This window comes from Lissotriton vulgaris, chromosome 9, assembly GCF_964263255.1.
Source record: "Lissotriton vulgaris chromosome 9, aLisVul1.2, whole genome shotgun sequence".
In the NCBI taxonomy this organism is placed as follows: Eukaryota; Metazoa; Chordata; class Amphibia; order Caudata; family Salamandridae; genus Lissotriton; species Lissotriton vulgaris.
The window spans coordinates 940732509-940752619 of NC_141697.1; the positions used below are offsets into that span (position 1 = coordinate 940732509).

General features: G+C 43.1%; 1 protein-coding gene across 1 annotated transcript in view; it reads right to left on the minus strand.

Annotated features, from left to right (window-relative positions):
• Positions 1-20111, minus strand: part of LOC147692578 (cadherin-related family member 4-like) — a 256491-nt gene that overhangs the window by 161021 nt on the left and 75359 nt on the right. Inside the window, exons 3-4 of the mRNA XM_086939538.1 lie at positions 19274-19365; positions 10965-11075 (exon numbers count right to left, since the gene is read on the minus strand). Coding sequence (XP_086795664.1) covers positions 10965-11075; positions 19274-19365 — 203 coding nt within the window. The remainder of the gene's footprint in view (positions 1-10964; positions 11076-19273; positions 19366-20111) is intronic.

Here is a 20111-nt window from a genome sequence, read left to right on the forward strand (position 1 = left end):
TGCCAAGGATTTAGAGATCATTGAGGGAAAAACTCAAGCCAGAGGGAAAAGGGATGTAGGCGATGCCGAGGTAGTTGGAGATGTATTCGGCGCTATGTTCCCTCTTCTAGGATTGATACTAAATGATGTCAAGATTAGGAGATTAGCAACAGTTGTAGATAGATTATCTGCCAGTACTGCTAGATCATTGATGCTGGTGGAGGGAGAGATGCAATCGATAAGGGCAATGGTTCTTCAAAACCGACTTGCTCTAGATGTTCTGTTAGCCAAAGAGGGCGGAGTCTGTAAGGCTTTGAAGGTCCAGGAATGCTGCACTTACATTCCAGACAATTCAAAACCTCTTGAGAAGTACATACGAAATATAACTGAGATACACCAAGAAATTGAAGATCTGACAAGAGTAAATGTGTGGGAAAAAGTGGGTCACGGAATGGGTAAAGTTGGAGGTTGGTTTGCCAACCTAGGGAAGAGCTTTGTATGGTACATTCTAAAACCTATCATCATAATAGTGATCTGTGTGATCATATTGTGGGGACTAGTGAGGTTGTACAAATGGTGCAGAGCAAATAGATTGCAAAGATCCATGAGAGAACAGGAGCAGAGACTAGCTGCGATGCAGGACAACCAGTACAGGAGTCTGAGGGGTCTAGAAATGATAGAGCGAGGGAGCCTTGCAACGATCTCTGTCTGACACGATTCACTGATGGTGTTGTAATAGTGAGGACCCCTGAAGGTCATCAAAGGGGGGAACTGAGATAGCGCAAAACTGAGAAAAATGTATAAGTGCACCATATTTACTAGTAGATGCATGGAATAGTTAAAAGTACGTAGAAGTGTTGAAATTATATAAATGCATATACTCATGAACGTTTAATCAAAGTAGAGTGCATAATATAGAAAGTGAAGCTAATGTAGTAATGTTTAGACAATGTTAGAGTGCTGTTAAGACTCCATGTTATGTGACTGTTGCAGAAGAAAATGTAATGCTGCTAAACGTAGAAATGCAGGCCTCATGGGAATATATGAAGAACGAAAACATGCTTTTGCAGTTCACATTCAACGGATTATTACTTTTATTGCTATTTTAGAATATTATTGATCATGCGTTAGAAATCATGTTGGTAGAAGTGTTTCATATAATCAGAGTGTATTAAATAGAATTGTTTTAGTTTAAGAAATAAAGGTTCACCGAGTGCAGGCCTCTTGCAAAGTAATTTAGTAGGCCTGGAAAGATAAAGTTGCTTCTTTGATCTGCACGTGTTAGTTAGAATCGAGTCTCGTTAAAGCATAAATTGTCATTCTTGTTCAAAGTTTATGGCCTAACCTAGATAACTGGAGGGTGGAATTTGGGGCCCTATTCATTGGTATCTGTTTGCAGGTGTGAGGGGGTTCCAATCAAGAGAGTGATGAATAGAGCTCTGTCCGGGGAGACAGGCACAGGCCTGGAGGAGGTTCCAAGAATGTAATGGGTGGTACCGGCGAGCGGAGAAGAAGCCTGGGAAGCAAGGTCAACACTAACAAGAGGCCCAGAAGAGTATCAGTATGGGAGAAACCAGAATCGAAACCACGTGAAATGTGTACGTGAGGGGCGTCTCTGAGGGGCGTTTCGACAATGCTTGTGATTTTGTATTAGGGACAGCACCCTGGGGTGGAGTTAGAGCAGATGGCCTGAGGACCCTTAGAGAGCGGATGGGTAGACAGAGAGGGCACGACTTCAATGCACAGAATTACATCAGAGACTAAGGGAAAGTGAGTGAACTTCTTTGGAAGTCACCACTGCTGACACCTTTTTAGCTAAAGGGTTTGTTAAGTAGGGATGTCACTTAGTCTAGTGTAGGGACAGTCTAACCTGAATTTTCTTTTGCTGTAAATGACACTTAAATTACAACTTGTGTCTATTCTTGTGAACTTGCTGATCTTTGAGCTGGTCCTAGTAATATTCTTCTGTCGCTTAAGATCATTTAGAGAATGTATGTTTGTTTTATTGCCAGTATACCTGATGAACCTTTTATTGAGATGTTTGTATATCCAGTTAACTTTGGCCTTATAACAAATCTTTAAAACTGATTCGTGGTAAGTGGTTCTTCAGAGTCGTGCTAAATTATTGGTTTGATTAACCTGGTAGTAGATTGCTTTTTACTCTATGACAGGCAACAAAGATTCAGTCGACCTGATTGGGGATTTAGATCTAGAGTGATCAGATAGGAGATCAAAAATCCCACCTTTCCAGTGATATTAGTTGCCCTAGAAGAATCGAAACAAGATTAGCGGAGCAAGAGATAGAATTATTTGCAAGTCTGAAGATACAATTTGAGGTTGAGAATAGTAAAGTCAGGATCTCAGAAGTGTGGAGCTGGTACATGAAATTAGTGAAAGAAATAACAAACTGTATAACAGTAGAGTGAAGTAAGATCCATAGGGGCCAGCCAGAGAGTAAAGAATCAATCTTGCAAAAAAAGCATTGTTTGATGGAGAATGACAAAGAGAAAAAATTAAGCTAAGGGCCCTTAGTAGTCTAGAGAGAAGGGGCTAGATAAACCTGACTAGGTGGGAGATATGTAGGATTCAGCAGACGTATAGAAACACACTACAGGAAAAGAAAGATAAATAATATAATATATATATAATGTGAATTAGGAAGTAATGCAACAGGTAACAGTAATTAAAGATATAAAAAGATTTTGACACCGGTGTATTGGGGGATGGGAAACAACCCCTATAAAGTAGGGTGCTTGGTAGCAGAACAAACATTGAATGAATACCTTAGAACCATATATGCAACTGGGAAGGTTAGGGTAGTACAGGATGTTTTTAACATGGACAGGGAGCACAAAATCTATAAAGGGAATAATAAATAGTCTTCCCTTGGCTAGAGCAGACAGGCCAGATACTGCCCTAGTCATCGTGATAATGATTAACACTGATTATTGGAGTAAGGCATTGTGTAGGTTGTTTAAAGCAATAACATTAACTGGAGTAATGCCTGAAATTTGGATAGGTGCCATAATCAAACCCATCCATAAGAAAGAGTCATTCTCAGATCTGAAGAATTATATGCTAATCAGTCTGACAGATGTTGGGGCAAAAGAATATGGAAAATTAGTTTTGAGGAAAGATAAGGACTGGGTCAATGAGAATGCATTAATCCCATTACAGAAGGAAAAGTTTAAGGAACGTCATTCCACAATGGAATATTGCTTTAGTCTGAGGTCGATTGCAAAGAAGGCAATCAATACCAAAGAGAATTTGTATTGGTGCTATGTTGATTTTAGGGCAGCTTTTGACATGGTAAATCGGGAGATCCTATGGAATAATCTAGAAAGGTTAGTAGTCCCAAAAGTGTTATTGTGGTTCTTGTGAAAACTCCATACAGAGAATTGGGCAAGAGTAGATTTGAAAAAAGATGGTAGACTGTCAGAGAAAATTGAAATAAGAAACTGACTGCAGCATGGTTGTGCGCTGGCCCCAACTTGCACTTTACTTATGAGATCTACCGGAGGTTAAATCAGGTGCAAGGTCCTTTTGCCCAAAGATGGGGGTAAGACATGCTACCCGTCTACTCTATGCTGACGACCTAGTAATCATAGACAGGACCCAGGTGGGCCTTCAGAGAAAATTAAAGGTATTTGGCCAATACTATAAAGAAAAATATTTGGTGATTGATATGGAGAAAAACAAAATAATGTTTTTGGGACACCAAAAAAATAGCTATAAGTGATACATGCATAAGGGATAGAGGAAGTAAGTACATACAGATACCTTGGTATGCTCTTTTCATCAAATTTAGGTTGGAAAACCACAGTGAAATGATGAAAGCAAGCACCATCCCTATACTTAGAGGATTATGTATGTTTAGAAGTTAATATGGGACTGGGGAAAGGCCCCCTATAATTACAGCTTTTAAAGCATTGGTCCAGACCAGGTTTTATATGAACAGCAAAACACACAAGATGATGGGCGGAATATTGCACAATGGCAAAACATTCACCCCCAGTCACAAATCTGGGTTTAATCCATCATTATTTTGCTCACCAAGCCACCCAAGTTCAGACATGGCCATATGCAAATCAGTCTTGACCCTGTGCCTCATGGGAACAGTCCAGCCCGAACTGCCAAGCCATGTCTTCCCTGGACCGGAATCAAGCATCCTAGGACCAGTTTCTGGTTATCAGCCATCTTCAACCAGGATAGCTTGACTCCAGTGGCTTAGTGAGCACGGGACCCAAGTCTGGGCATACCCTTCCCACAAAGGGTGAACAACAAAACACACAAGACGATGGACGGAATGTTGAACAATGGCAAAACATTTACCCCAGTCACAGATCTGGATTTAATACATCGTTATTTTGCTAGGATTGGTTTGTATTCTCATTAACTCCACCCCCCTCATTTACCACGCCTCCACACGTTATCTTAGCGTTCGCCGCAACATTCCCACTCGTTGGGATTAGAAGTGAATTAAAAGGTGGATTAGGAGGGGGTGGGTAAGGTAAATTACTGGGAACCTAGATATTACATGCTACATTTGTTGCCTTAACTGGATTCCCAGTATCCCCTTTTACCCGCATAGTGTCCTTAGCATAATTGGATGCAAAAAGGGATTCAAGATGCGAAAGTTTTTCCTCTATGAAATTAAGTCTATCGTAGATGGGAAGGCATGAATTGGTAAATAGAGTTTCCAGTTTAGACCAAAAGTCTGTTCCCATCTGAATTGAATTAGCATCACCACAGTTTTTGCCCGTAGAGTAAATTGGGTGGGGCAACAAAAGAAACATATTGAGGGTAACTGCATTTTGATCAATTTCAGAAACAGGTGGGTGGTTGAATACATATGTAATTGGTATCCAGTACAGTCAACATCACATATACAGTCCCTTCCCCTAACCTATTTTTACCCTGCCACTTCCAATAATCCCATTCCCATTCCAAAGAGAGGGGGCCAGCCCTGGGGAAATTGGGATAGTTGGGGTTCAAGAGCCCAGGCAGGCCATAAATACTTTGGTGAAGATATCAATGATATCCCCCTATCAACCGCATTTCCTGTAAGCAACAGATTTAGTGCTCTGGACCAGGTAGATTGACAGTCAAGGAGTAGTCACCATCCAGACCCTCTTGACAACAAGCCGGGACTGCTAGAAACTGGTGAGGGTATTGTGGCCCATGATCAGATATTTCCCCCAAATAGTGCCCAGGGGTGTGAGAGATCCCCGAAGGGAGCTATTGATGATAGCAGGGAGGCTTCGGGGGGGTATCGTGGACGAAGGTGTGCCGTCTGGCACTCTATCATTGATAACACAGAATGGTGTAGCCATAGTTGTACCACCGCTAGCAGTTAGAGGGGGCACTGATATAGAATTGGAGGTGGTAGAGTACAATCAGGCCGGACTGTATTCTGATGGCCTACCAGCCAAGGATGATAGATGCACTGAGGTACACCAGAATACTCGATTGCTGGAGGCTAATGCTAATAATAGAATGTTGTCCTAGCAATTGGCTGGGATTAGGAATAAACTATCTTGTCCAGACTGGGGTTCCTTTGTAAGCAATTGCCTGTTAGGCATGAGAACATAATGTGCTGGAATAATCTATCACAAAGTTCCAGACTCCTGAACCCTGATGAATCTGCCATAAAATGTAGTGGGCAGTGAAACATGTTGGTTACAGGTAGTGGTATGCGACAGTTAGCTACCAGCCTTTTTAACTCATCAGTACACACCTTAGTCAGTAATAAAGTGGTACAGTTGGTGTGACTGTTGATTTTACTTTCACTCTGTATTGTTTGTCACGTCCGGCAGCTATCATTTGAGCTCCTTGTCTAGCACTTTCTTGTTTTACACTTCTTGTTTTACACTTTTTGTGTTGTGACACCATTTTCTCCTGGAAAAGGAATGGCAACCAATGATGAGAAAGGGGCATAGTATTGGTAACATCTGCCAAATTCCTCGAGGGTGTTCGCCCGTGAGGTGCCTTCCTCTCCGCTTCACATTTTTTGTTCTGACTGTTTAAGTGCGGGTGGATGGATTGTCTTAGTAGGACAGACATCATAGGATATGTCGAGTTGAAAACACACTGGAATTTCCTATTAGTAGTTACAAACAGTGGTTTGATATGGACAGTAGGGCATTAGAGAATACACACCCAACCATAGAATTGAGAGGGGATGAGTCTGGAACTTTATGATAGATTATTCCAGCACATTATGTTCTCATGCCTAGCAGACGATTGCTAACTAAGGTCCAGGGTACAGGGATTTTTTGTTATTGAATTGCATTGAGTGGAGGGCTATCCCTTAGGTACCGTTTTTTTCCTCTTAGCTCCCTTTGTTATTGTATGTGGTTCCTTTATAGACAACTGTGATGTTTACCTGTTTCAGGAGACGTGATCCCAGGAGGAATACCAGAGAACAGGCTTTGCTCCTTTCAATATTCTAGCCACCATGAAGGGTAGGGGAGACCCTCTGGTGGCCTGAGTATTTGGGTGGGCACCCACCTTGGTGTTAAAGCCAAGCAGATTACAGCCAAATCTGATGAAGTACAATGTGTTCTCTTAACACTGCCCTAAAAAATACAAAGAGCCCTACTTAATGTTTATTCAAGACCTGTACAAAATGGGCATGACTCCGGAGCCATTGAAGATCTGAGACAGTTTATACCAACTCTTGGCCCGGCAGTAGTCCTGATAGTAGGGGGCGATTTTAATTGCCAGTTTGATCCCCTAAACACTCCAATCTTAGATGGCTCTGCTGATGAGGATCAATACTGGCATATACCTGATCCGCAGATCCCTCCTGTTAAAGCTTGTACACTGTTGGTCTTACAACTAAATTCCCTTACCCTGGCATCATCACTGAGGGCATGTAATGGGCGGACTAAATCTGACAGATCAGGCCAGCCCACTTTTAATAGAGTAGGGCAGAATTTGTTGCTGGATTACAATTTGGTCAAAAACAGAGCCTGGGACAGGGTTCTTGACTTTCAGATCCATCAGAGACAAGACAGCGACCACAATGTCCTAGTAATGACGCTCAAACCAGGGAGTTTGGGTCTGTCTAACCCTCTACCAGCCCTTAATCCAGCACAAAATGTATTGTCTTTAGCAAATAACAGGTGGAGAGTGAGGTGGTGCCATATCCAGAAATCCCCAATTAAACTGGCAAATATATATACAACAGGTCCTACCACATTTAATAGAAATGGGTGAGGTAGGTTGAATGGATATACAAATAGGGGTTGTGGATAGGCCCCTAGAAATCCACAAACAGTTGATGTCTAAATTGTTTGATGTGTTTTATCTAGTAGGAAAGCAAAGGGCAAAAAGTGATTCTCCCCACCCTTGGTATAATGTTAATTGTCGTGAGGCTAAACTAGAACTGCTAACTGCAGTGAAGGCAAAGGATAGATTAGCAAGTAAGCAGTGTAGGACTAGGTAAAAGCGGATTATTAATTTAGAAAAGAAAAATTGGGAAGCTGAGAAGTGGGATGATCTTAGGAATGCCCTGTATGAAAAAGACCTGAAAACATTCTGGGCAAGAGTCAGCTCTCAGGGCAGGCAGGTCGACTCGCCCTAGAACCCAACATAGCCCCAGCAGTTTGGAAAGCAACACTTTGGGGCATTGTATGCTGATCAGGGCAAAGGGTACCTTCTCTCCTCCTCCGAACCCCTTCCATGAGTATCGATTGGAAGGGGTTTGGGAGATCACCTTACACGAAGTAGAATCCGCCATTGACAAATTACAACCTAATAAAGCGCCAGGTTTAGATAAGCTACCCGGGGATCTTTTTCGGATGGAACCGAAAATCAGGGGTCCATATCTGTGTGCCCTGTTTAATGCTATCCTACAGGGTATGGATCCGACGGATACTTGGCGTGGGGCCGAGATAGTCCCCATTCACAAAAAGGTTGCCCTCTCCTACTATTCAATTATAGGCCTATTAGCCTAATAGATATCACTCAAAAACCTATGGGACGGGTCATTCTAGATAGAATTCAGGGCTGGATAGAGGAGATGGAGATCCTGAGTCCCTTTCAGGCAGGCTTCAGGTCGAGTATATCAACTATCGATCAGATATTTAGACTTCAGGTCTTATATTGGAAGACGGTGAGTGTAGAGGGTGGCAGCCTCTACCTCATCTTCGTCGACCTGAAGTCTGCCTTTGACCTAGTTCCTAGAGAAAAACTGTGGAAGGTACTGTGTGACCTTGGGATCCCGCCGTACCTTTTGGATGTGTTAGTGAAGTTGCACAGGGAGACTTGCGCCCAAGTTAGGTGCGGGAAATATGGAGAACTGTCAGCACGTTTTCCGGTGAAGCAGGGGCTTCGCCAGGGGTGTGTCCTGGACCCCACTCTATTCTGCCTTTACATCAATGGGCTTATTGACCATCTACTTGGTGTTAAAGACAGTGATGCTCCAAGGTTAGTCTCGGGAAGTGTGCCTGTGTTGATGTTCGCGGACGACACCCTGTTGTTGTCCATAACGTCAACGGGCATCCAATGCATTCTGGATGGCTTCGCCGACTTTTGTATCTTGAGAGACTTGGAGATCAACCTATCTAAAACCAAATTTATGATCTTCAACCCCCCAGGACTACTCGTCTGTACCCATCGTTAGATGGCACTCCCCTGGAGAGAGTGATGACTTTCAAGTATTTGGGTATCACTTTATCGGAACAGCTGGAGTGGGATACCCAATTGGCCAGGGCAAGCCTAAAGTTAACCCAAACAGCGGGGGATAATGAAAATGTACAGACTGGCCACGTTTAAGCTAGCTGCCCCTATCATTGAAATCTATAAAGTACAGGCTGGTGGGGCTACCCTCTACGGGGCTGAATTGTGAGGGTATTGTAGCCCCTCCAACCTTATGAAGGTAGAGCATTCTTTCATGAGGAATTTGGTGGGTCTTCCGCCTAGCACATCTTTAGTTCCCCTCCGTATGGATTTAGGGCTATTACCTATTGATGAAGAGACTGCTCTAAGGCCCCTCATGTATTGGCGAAGGTTATGGGTAACGCCAGAGCTGTCTCCTTATAGAGACAAATTCAGGGAGGTTTTGCCAATCCTGATTAGTAAGAAAATTCCTTGGCTTAGCCATATAAGGGCTCTTACAACCAGAATAGGAAGGCAGGATCTTTGGGAAGCACCGGATATAGCGTGCCCATTAGCAACTAGGGTAGATCTGGCGCGACACTATAGGCACCATAACTTGTCAATCCTTCAAGTAAGTTCAACTACTGGTCGCCTGACAACAGAGTTTCTTCAAGTGAAAGCGGAATACAAAAATGAAGAGTTTTTAGATTTGATTTATCCCCCCCTGGCTAGGAAATTGTACATGCATTTTATATTGGGGACTCTTCCTCTTATGTCATTTACCAGTAAATGGTACAGTGAAAAGAATTATGAATTCCCAGCGTGTAAACATAAGATAGAGTCCGAAATTCATGTGTTCTTCTTTTGCCCTGCTTACCATGTATCCGGCAAACGATGGGTAATCCCAATTTGTAGATACCTAGGACTTAGACACTGTTTTCAAGCTTTCAGGATCTTAAAGTACGACACCCATGCCCCTATTGTTTTTGATGTCTCGCGCTTTTTGGACGGGATGTGGCATAAGCGTAGGAGTTTTTAAAAAAAATTATCTGTGGAGTTGTACATTTGCTTGTCTGTTAAAAGAAATCCATGAAGGCATTTAAAATGTGGTTATTCGTATAATGTATTAACTCAGTTCTTAATATTGATAACTTAAGGGATTTTGAAGCTGTTCTTATTCAGGGATGGTTGAATAACAGTTTTAAATTGGAAAAATGTAGAATATGTGATTGTACTGTATTATTTTATGCTATTTATTAACTTGTTTGTATAAATGTATTAATGTACTTTTATGTACTGAGGTGGCCAAAATAAAGTTTTCAAAGAAGAAGAATTGTTAACTCCCCCAAAAAGTGATCTGCATTCAATAATCGACAAAATCTCAGGAGAGAGAGAGATCTTAAAGGTATACTGACTAAGAAATCCAGAATACATATGTGTGCGGGGCAAAATCCATTCTCTTTCCCATCTGTGGCTTCCCTGGGCAACAGAAATGAGAAGCACATTTTTTTAAAATATAGGCTTGGTGCCAACCTATTTTATATTAATTTAGAGAAGGCTGTGTTTTTAAGGGAGAGACTTTGTAATTGTGGGTTGCAAGTGAAATATCCAAACTGCCATATTTTATTGACTTGAAAGATAAAAAAGTGTAAAGACAATTTTAAGACAATAAAAGGTGTTAAGGCGCAAGGAAGCTGCTAAATTAGTTTTGAACATGACTTGTTTTGACATAATTGGGTGTTTTTATTGACAGTGAAATGTAGAATTTTAGATCAACATGGTGAAATAAGTTTAAATGCCCAATTTGGAGGTTACTGGAGGTAAACGATAGTAATTCTGAGTTTTCTATTTTTTATTAAAGTAATTGTATTGCATGGTATTAGTTAATGTATTTATGTTTATTGGACAATGTTCTAAATAAACTTGTTATTGAATCGAAAATTGAAAATAAATGGCTGTCAACATCAATTAATACACTAACTTCATGTCTCTCTTAAGGCAGCAATGTGAACCTGCATTCTGCTAAGTTTTTCACATCCAGGGCCAGAACAACTGTGCTCAGTGACAGGTTCCTTCCATGCTAGTGACAAGGTCAACTCGTCATGGGCTTTACCTGCCCTGTGCTTATGACGAGTTGACCTTGTCACAAACAATGGTAAATGTGGGAATCCAGCACCGGGGGGGAAAACCCTTAGCAGCCAAGGTGTTAAAAAAGGTATAGATTTCAAAGGGCTGGATGGCCTGATAATTCAGCTCTGAAATCAGGCATAGTGTGTCCAGCTGGCAAGTTTGGCCCAGGCCTTTCTCCTCTGTGACCCGAGAGTAGGACAGTTCAACAGAATATCATTACAGAACAGAAGTGGTACAGTCCAAATGCTTACCCTGTCTCCAGCATCATAGTTAAATCCGTTCTCCGGGACAAGTATAGCTCCACCACTGGAGATGGAGAAGCGCCCTGAAGCTGCTGAGGGCACCACCCATGCGATATTGAACTAGTAAAAAAGAGAAACAAACATGTGTCTCATTAGTGACAGGAGAAAGACAGGGATTTTTGGAGGTCGGGAGTTTTTGTCATCCGACTTTAACCCAGAGTAAGAGACAGAAAGGCACAAAAAGCAGTGACGTCACTAGGGGGGTGCGGGGGTGCGGACCGCACCGGGTGACACCCTGACATGGGGTGACACCATCAATCAATCAGTTACGCTGTGTATGTAACACAGCTCAGTCTGCGGCCGGCAGGAGCTTAATGATGTAAATGAAAGCAATTCACTTTCCAACCATCACGTGAAAAACACCACAAGCAAGCACAAAAAAAAATCATCGCAGTGCAGAGATCGAAGTGCTAAACTGATTGGGCATATATAAGTCAAAGGGAAACACTTCTCGGGTATAAAAACAGTTTTCTGGGAAGGGAAGAGGTTACTTGAAATGAGAGGGTTCGGTATTGCTAGTCACTGAATTCAGGCAGGCAATGGACTGAAATTGCCCAGAAAGCTCTCAAGATTGAAATTCCCACAGACAAAAACAGATGACAAATTCCAAGTAATACCGTAGTTAAAAGAAATCGCTTTCTGTAATATCGGCTGTGTTTCGCAGTGCCCCGGGGTGCAGGCGGAGGGGGAGGGATGGTGCAGGCATAGAGGGAGATGGTGCAGGCGGAGGGGGAGGGATGGTGCAGGCAGAGAGGGAGATGGTGCAGGCAGAGGGTGAGATGTTGCAGGCGGAGGGGAGATGGTGCAGGCAGAGGGAGAGATGGTGCAGGCAGAGGGAGAGACGGTGCAGGCGGAGGGGAGATGGTGCTGGCGGAGGGGAGATGGTGCAGGCAGAGGGAGAGATGGTGCAGGCGGAGGGGGAGTGATGGTGCAGGCAGAGAGGGAGATGGTGCAGGCAGAGGGTGACATGGTGCAGGCGGAGGGGAGATGGTGCAGGCGGAGGGGAGATGGTGCAGGCAGAGGGAGAGATGGTGCAGGCAGAGGGGAGATGGTGCAGGCAGAGGCGAGATGGTGCAGGTGGAGGCGAGATTGTGCAGGCAGAGGGGGAGATGTTACAGGCAGAGGGTGAGATGGTGCAGGCAGAGGGAGAGATAGTGCAGGCAGAGGGAGAGATGGTGCAGGCAGAGGGTGAGATGGTGCAGGCAGAGGGAGAGATGGTGCAGGCGGAGGGGAGATGGTGCAGGCGGAGGGGAGATGGTGCAGGCAGAGGGAGAGATGGTGCAGGCGGAGGGGGAGGAATGGTGCAGGCAGAGGGTGAGATGGTGCAGGCAGAGGGTGAGATGGTGCAGGCAGAGGGTGAGATGGTGCAGGCGGAGGGGAGATGGTGCAGGCAGAGGGAGAGATGGTGCAGGCAGAGGGGAGATGGTGCAGGCAGAGGGTGAGATGTTGCAGGCGGAGGGAGAGATGTTGCAGGCGGAGGGGAGATGGTGCAGGCAGAGGGAGAGATGGTGCAGGCGGAGGGAGAGATGGTGCAGGCGCTGGGGAGATGGTGCTGGCGGAGGGGAGATGGTGCAGGCAGAGGGAGAGATGGTGCAGGCGGAGGGGGAGGGATGGTGCAGGCAGAGAGGGGGATGGTGCAGGCAGAGGGTGAGATGGTGCAGGCAGAGGGGAGATGGTGCAGGCAGGGGGAGAGATGGTGCAGGCAGAGGGGAGATGGTGCAGGCAGAGGGTGAGATGTTGCAGGCGGAGGGAGAGATGGTGCAGGCAGAGGGAGAGATGGTGCAGGCAGAGGGAGAGATGTGCAGGCAGAGGGAGAGATGGTGCAGGCAGAGGGAGAGATGGTGCAGACAGAGGGGACATGGTGCAGGCGCAGGGTGAGTTGGTCCATCCGGTAAGTTATGAGGGGGTGACACCATGAGTTACCCGCACCGGGTGACACCACCCCTAGTGACGCCACTGAAAAAGCAGAAAGAGAAGGAAGGGAAATACAGCAAAACAGTGACAAAGGGAGAAAGCAGGTATGGAAAGACCCTGCAAGTGCGAGATGTAGAGATATAAAATATAGGATCATTGGAGAAAGAAGCTTGAGGTGAAATCAGGACCAGGCAGCCTAGGTATTCAGCAAACCCAGCATTCGGCAGCTCTGGCAACTATAACTGGTGCCCTAAGTAACTATAACTCATGCTCTCGCCATGCACAGTTTTCTTATCAATAATCTAATTGAAAATGCTGAGTGATATTGTTAGTGATGTCATAGAAGATGCCCTGATTGATGTGATACGTGGGGTAATTTGCAGTGCATGGCAAGGGGGGCATTATTGTTACTTTAGGGCGTGAATTATAGTTACCAGAGTTTACTACAACTGATACATTTCAGTGGTTTTGTACATTTGAACCATTATGTTGGCCCTGAAAGTCTCACTTAAATATAACGTTATTTAACCTTTGTATTTTAGTGAATTTCTAAGGTTTTTTTTTAATGCAAAGTAAGGTATTATTATTATCATACCTAACTATAACATCACTTGAACTTAGTTTTTCAGCAAATTTAATTTTTTTTTAAAGTAAAGTAATATTGTATTACCATACGTAAAATTCACTCACCGGCCGTGCATTAATTTTAATCAAACGTATATTTCAATAACACACAATGCAATGTTTATATTAATTACTTAAAAATGTAATAGAATTTAATTAAACTACCATGTATATGACTCTTTTTTTAACTTAGTTTTTATTATTACATTTTGGGGTAAGAAATGTAAAAATATGTAGCCAGAGACATATTATTTTTACTTTAAGAAAAATAAATTAAACAAACCAGCAACCAGCCCTTAGACAGCACTGCATTCCTAGCTCTAGAACAAAACCTCCAGCATGGGAAAGGGCTTTAAAAATACAATAAGTTCTCCTGGAGTTATGATTTCAATGACACAGGAGCCTTAGAGCCCGATTGCGAGTCTGTTGGTCTGAGGACCACCAGACTCGCGTGGGTGTGGGTGAAGCGGTGGCAGTCTAGCCACCGCGCCCTGGTGGTCCGACTGCCCCATTATGAGTTGGGCGGTCTGACCGCCCTGGGACCGATGCCAGGAAACCACTGAACCCTGGAGGTGGTGCGTGGGTCTTGAGGCCATAATATGCTTGGCGGGATCGCCGCAGTCCCACCAAGCATATTACGAGTTTCCTTTCCGCCGGCGGTGACATGGAGGTTTCTCCTCCATGTCAACCCTGGTGGAGAGGAAACAAAGGGGGCCCTAATGGGCCCACACCAGGGGGTATTTTATGGAAACTATCAGGAGCCCATTTTTTTTAATTTTACCACAGATCCTCTGTAAATTTGTGGCAATTTAAAAGCATTACATTTGTAAGCGTTTTTGGCCCCAGGAAGGGAAAAATGAATGGGTAAAATGTGTTTTTGGAGCCCTGTTTTCTCAGCCCCCTTTTCACAGATCCCCCCAAAACTTTCCAGCTAGAAGATGAGGTGGAAAACCACTTTTTGTGGACAAGTTCCATGAATGTTCATCAAACTGTACCAAAGTTATTAGGAAAATGTTGTACTTTGTATAAGAAGACACTTGTAGTTAGGTTGTTTCTTGAAGTCTTCTTTATCAATCCATGTCTAGCAACATCAAACAGGGATCATCCTGGTACAACTCTAATCCAGCTCTAGTGACTCCTATGCCAGCCCCTGCCAGCCCCACCAGGAGCAGCCTGCCTAGCTGCTCAGCCCATCTCCAACTGTCACACACTCATACACACAGGCACCCAGGCATTCCATTCATCACAGGCACACCAACATTCCCTCACCATCTCTTGCTCTGGCTGAGCAGCTACCAAGACCTAGGCTGATTCACATAGTAATGTAAATCTTAGGATACAACATTATCCCTTTTCTTTAAAAATGAAAAGGAAGACCTAGGCTGATTCACATAGTAATGTAAATCTTAGGATACAACAGAAAACAAAAAATACTTTTCCTATGGAAACGTGGTTCTAACTGTAATTACTCAGAGGTGACCACCACTAGGCAATATAGCAATATATATACTGGGAAAAACAGAGGTTTAAGTGACATTATAGTTAGGTGAATATGTCATTTTAAAATACACCATTTTAAACTAAAAAAAACACTGAAATTCACAAGTCATAGTAACTGGAGTAACTATAACTTGTGGGCTTACCATGCACATTGATGTCTTTAATAGTGTCACTTCAGACATCATCAGTGACGTTATAATTATATCATTAAACATGTCATGAGTGATGTAATATGTGAGGCCGTAAGCAGTGCATGGGAAGTGCGCCAGCTATTGTTCCTTTAGTTAACTATATCTAGTGAATTTCAGTGTGTTGCTGAGTTTAAAATGGTATTTTTTAACTGACATTTTCAACTAACGATAACAACATTTTAACCTTTGTTTTTTCAGCGAATTTCTAAGATTGTTATACCTACTATCCCAAATCCCCACCACAGCTTGTGGCTATGCGTGGCAGTGGGTCGGTGCATGGCCTGGCCTACTGCCAGACCCTGCACCCAACCCCACAAGGGTGCCACTGAGCACCACATTCAGGCTTCAGCCGGGCACAGCAAGGGTTGGGCGAACAGCCTGTCCTGTAGTAAGGCCCGGCACACAACACCCCGCAGGCGACCAACCCCCTCATTGCTGACCAAAAGCCACGATCGCCAATGGTCACCCACCTAACTTTAAGGGCCTGCAAAAAAATGTGTTTTTTTGCACTTTGACGCTGGCGGTGGGGGGATCTCTAGGACAAGGGCCATGGGCAGGGTACCCCTGCCCTGACCCTCTATATGTTGTTTTATTTTAATATGCAGGACATATGGAGAGAGCCCACAACATTTTCCATCATATTGAGGACAGCCAATCACAGTGCTAGGTATTGTGGGAATGATCCAAGTCCCATGGTACCAGCCAATCAGAATACTTTATTTGTCATTTTTCCCCTTGGTACTCTTTCAGTAGTACCATGTCGCTAAATATCTATACATTTTGAAGCTTAATTTCTGTCACTGTGCTGTACAAATTTTCTCCAAATCATAAAAAGCACGCATTCTGGGTACAGATCGAAATTTCTGCTTAATGTGTTGTAATTTCGTTCAGTCATTTTGGATGTAGCGTTTTCTAAAACTGTCTATGGGAATCTGCATGTGGAAAACACATTTTGGGACCACATCTTTTACTCAGTTCCCGCTCGATGGATCACCCAGAAACTTTCCAGGAAGGCACTGAAAGTTTTGTGAAGATTCATCAAACAGCACCACAATTATTAGTAAAACAAAAAATTAATTTTTGGTGGAAACACAGTCTTAATTATATGTTAAATATTTAATTTTGCTTCTCTCAGCAAAGCATAGGCCAGTTGTCATTAGTATAAGCAACTGCATTTTTACTAGCACGCATATGTAGTGCCACTTAAAAACCAGTTTGCTAAGAATGATATTCAAGGAACTTGAATTTACTAGTAACTACTAGTATTTATGTATACTAGGCAGCCATCACAAGTGTTCCATAGCACTAATGACATACACTGAACGTTGCAATACTGACTCAACTTTATAAACCACCCTTGGAATAGTTATTTATCATATAGATAATAAGCACAACTCATTAGAGTTGCAAATGTGTTCATGTACTTTTTTATGTGTAAGCCACCCCACTTCAGCACTGTGAAGAACATGCAGCCTTGTGCAAGACTTATCATGCAGTTCATTTTGACTCAAGAGCGCCATCTAGTAGTAGCTTGAGGATACAGCAAGTTTGTGAAGGGCTAAGCTGCTGCTTCTCACTTAGGGGAGACATTAGGGGCCCGATGTAGGTAAATCCCATTTACCGATTTTGAAATACCGAATTTTACCGATTCGGTATTTCAAAATCGGTAAATGGGATGTAGGTCCCAACATCTGGAATCGTTACCGATTCCTTACAAATTCGGTATTTACCGATTCGGTAAATACCGAATCGGTATTTGCTATTGAATCCTATGGGCCTTTGAAGCCCATAGGATTAAAGTCAAATACCGAATCGGTATTTACCGAATCAGTAAATACCGAATTTGGCAAGGGTGCAGGGGGTGTCACTTTGACACCCTCTAGCACCCCCAAAACGGGCATGTGTGCAATGTGGCACACAGACATGGGCGCCAAGGGCACGTCTGTCTGTCACATGGCACATGTGTACATGCACAGATGTGCATGTACACAGGAATCGGGGCCCGATGTAGGTAGCCCTTTACCGATCGGAATCGCCCGAAAATACCGATTTTCGGCCGTTTCCGATCGGTAAAGGGCTATCGAGATGTATGGGCACATTTTCGGTAATTTTACCGAATCGTTATCATTACCGAATCGGTAATATTTACCGATTCGGTAATGATAACGAATCGGTAAAATTACCGAAAATGCAATGTAGGTAGCCAATGTTCCATCAGCACATGGCTTACAGAATCGGTATTTTACCATGGAATACAAATCCATGGTAAAATACCGATTCCTGTGTACATGCACATCTGTGCATGTACACATGTGCCATGTGACAGACAGACGTGCCCTTAGGGCATGTCTGTGTGCCACATTGCACACATGCCCGTTTTGGGGGTGCTAGAGGGTGTCAAAGTGACACCCCCTGCACCCTTGCCAAATTTGGTATTTACCGATTCGGTAAATACCGATTCGGTATTTGACTTTAATCCTATGGGCTTCAAAGGCCCATAGGATTCAATAGCAAATACCGATTCGGTATTTACCGAATCGGTAAATACCAAATTGGTAAGGAATCGGTAACGATTCCAGATGTTGGGACCTACATCTCATTTACCGATTTTGAAATACCGAATCTGTAAAATTCGGTATTTCAAAATCGGTAAATGGGATTTACCTACATCGGGCCCTCTGTATTTTACCATGGATTTGTATTCCATGGTAAAATACCGATTCTGTAAGCCATGTGCTAATGGAACATTGGCTACCTACATTGCATTTTCGGTAATTTTACTGATTCGTTATCATTACCGAATCGGTAAATATTACCGATTCGGTAATGATAACGATTCGGTAAAATTACTGAAAATGTGCCCCTACATCTCGATAGCCCTTTACCGATCGGAAACGGCCAAAAATCGGTATTTTCGGCCGATTCCGATCGGTAAAGGGCTACCTACATCGGGCCCCTAGTATGTTCTTGAAGGACTACAGTCTGGTTAGGTATGGCTGTTATAGAGAGCCTCTACTGTTTATTTCAGTTTCTGAAAGTCCTTGCTATGACATCACAACAGTTGGTAATAAAACTGGTTATCAACTGTTGTGATTTCATAATGGTCTTCCAAGCCAGGTGACAGGGCTCTTCGAGAGCTGGTCAGTGCAGCTCTGATTGGCCGCTTTGACAGAAAGCAGATAGGACAGCAGCAGGAGGGGTAAGAAAGGAACAGAAGGTAGTATGTTTTGGTTAAGGACAGCAGGTACGATATTTATGTTTCACATTTGGATCAGGGAGGAGAGGGCATACTATGCATAGCTCTCCCATCACCATCTGCCCCTGCTCAATAGTTGAAGGCAGTGGCAGATGATTTTGGGGACCCCTTATAACATAAAATTATAGATGGGTAAAAAATGAATTATGGGGATGTTTTTCTCCTCGAGGCTCCGAGTGACATCATAGACAACTCAAGTTTCGTTTTCGTTGCCTATTTCAAGTCACTCAGACCCCCTCGGCGAAAAACATCCCCATAATTCACTATTAACCATTTATTATTCTATATGTTAAAGAATTCAAGCTGTAGCTTCTGCCTCAAGAGGGACATCTAGTAATGACTTGAGTCACTGCAGCTACGCATAAGGCCAGACAAATTAGATCTGTCAAAGCTTGTTTTCTCTGTGTGAGCACATTGTTCCAAATGGACAAACCCAATCGCCTGCACCCCTGTGATATAAGACGGATTTCGTTTTTCCCAACATGGAAAAGGCACACAGGCATGCCTGTTACATTAGTTTTAGAGTTGTCTTCAGAGTGGGAAACGAGCTATGAAATGTCTTTGCTTAACCTCTGATTCATTAGTCCATGCTGGTGTATTTTCTACTTAGGCCAGTATACTCAGTGCTTCCAAAATTCCAGTAATCGTGAATTTGTGAATCAGGATGTGGAAATGTAATTTGGAAATGGCTGTTTCTGAGCATTTAATGTCAACTAAAATATTCTAAAACCTTTTCTAAACTACCAAACGTGGTTAAGCACCTGGAAACTTACATTTAGGAGACTGCCACTATCTTGATCTGCAGCAATGACGTAAAACATAGCAGTCAGGGGTGTGATGTCCTCAGTCACCTGTACAGTTTCACCTGGAGAACCAATAAGTGACAAAGTTAAAACTCAATTTTCTTCCTGCCATGTTCACCATTCTTGCTCTATGGACATGCTTGGCTTTTTTATTCTTCAAATGGAACACAACTTTACAGTTTGCGTTATTAAATTAAATATTTTCAGTGGACTCACTTAAAAGAAAAAGAGCCTATCCTTTGAAACCGACCCAGTATACACAATAGTATTCTATAGGCACATGCATCAATATTGCATTTTGCGATTCCTTAATTGAGAAAAATAAGGAATCGCAATTAAGGAATTGCAAACTGCAATGCATCAAGAAATCGCTATAAAAATAGCAATTTCTTAAAATTCCTTAATTGCGATTCTCTAATTGAGAATCGCAATTAAGGAATACTTCCCCATCCATTCTTATGGGCCTTGAGGCCCATAGGAATGAATGGAAAGACATTCTTAATTTGCAATTCACCATTAAAAATTCGCAAATTGAGATTGCAATTTCAAGGGTGCAGGGGTGTCCAAAGGACACCCTGTTGCACCCCTGAAATCTGCTTAGGAGTACATTTTGCACACTCACATGCCCCAAGGCATGTGTGTGTGTAAAATGGAACTTTGAAAAATGCACTTTAGTGCATTTTTCAAAGTTTTCGCAAATTACCATGAAGGTCAACTTCATGGTAATTTGCTCCCCTTATTTGCGAATTCACAAATGTTTAAAGTTTGATGCATTGCATTTAAGGAATCTCAATTTGAGATTCCTTAT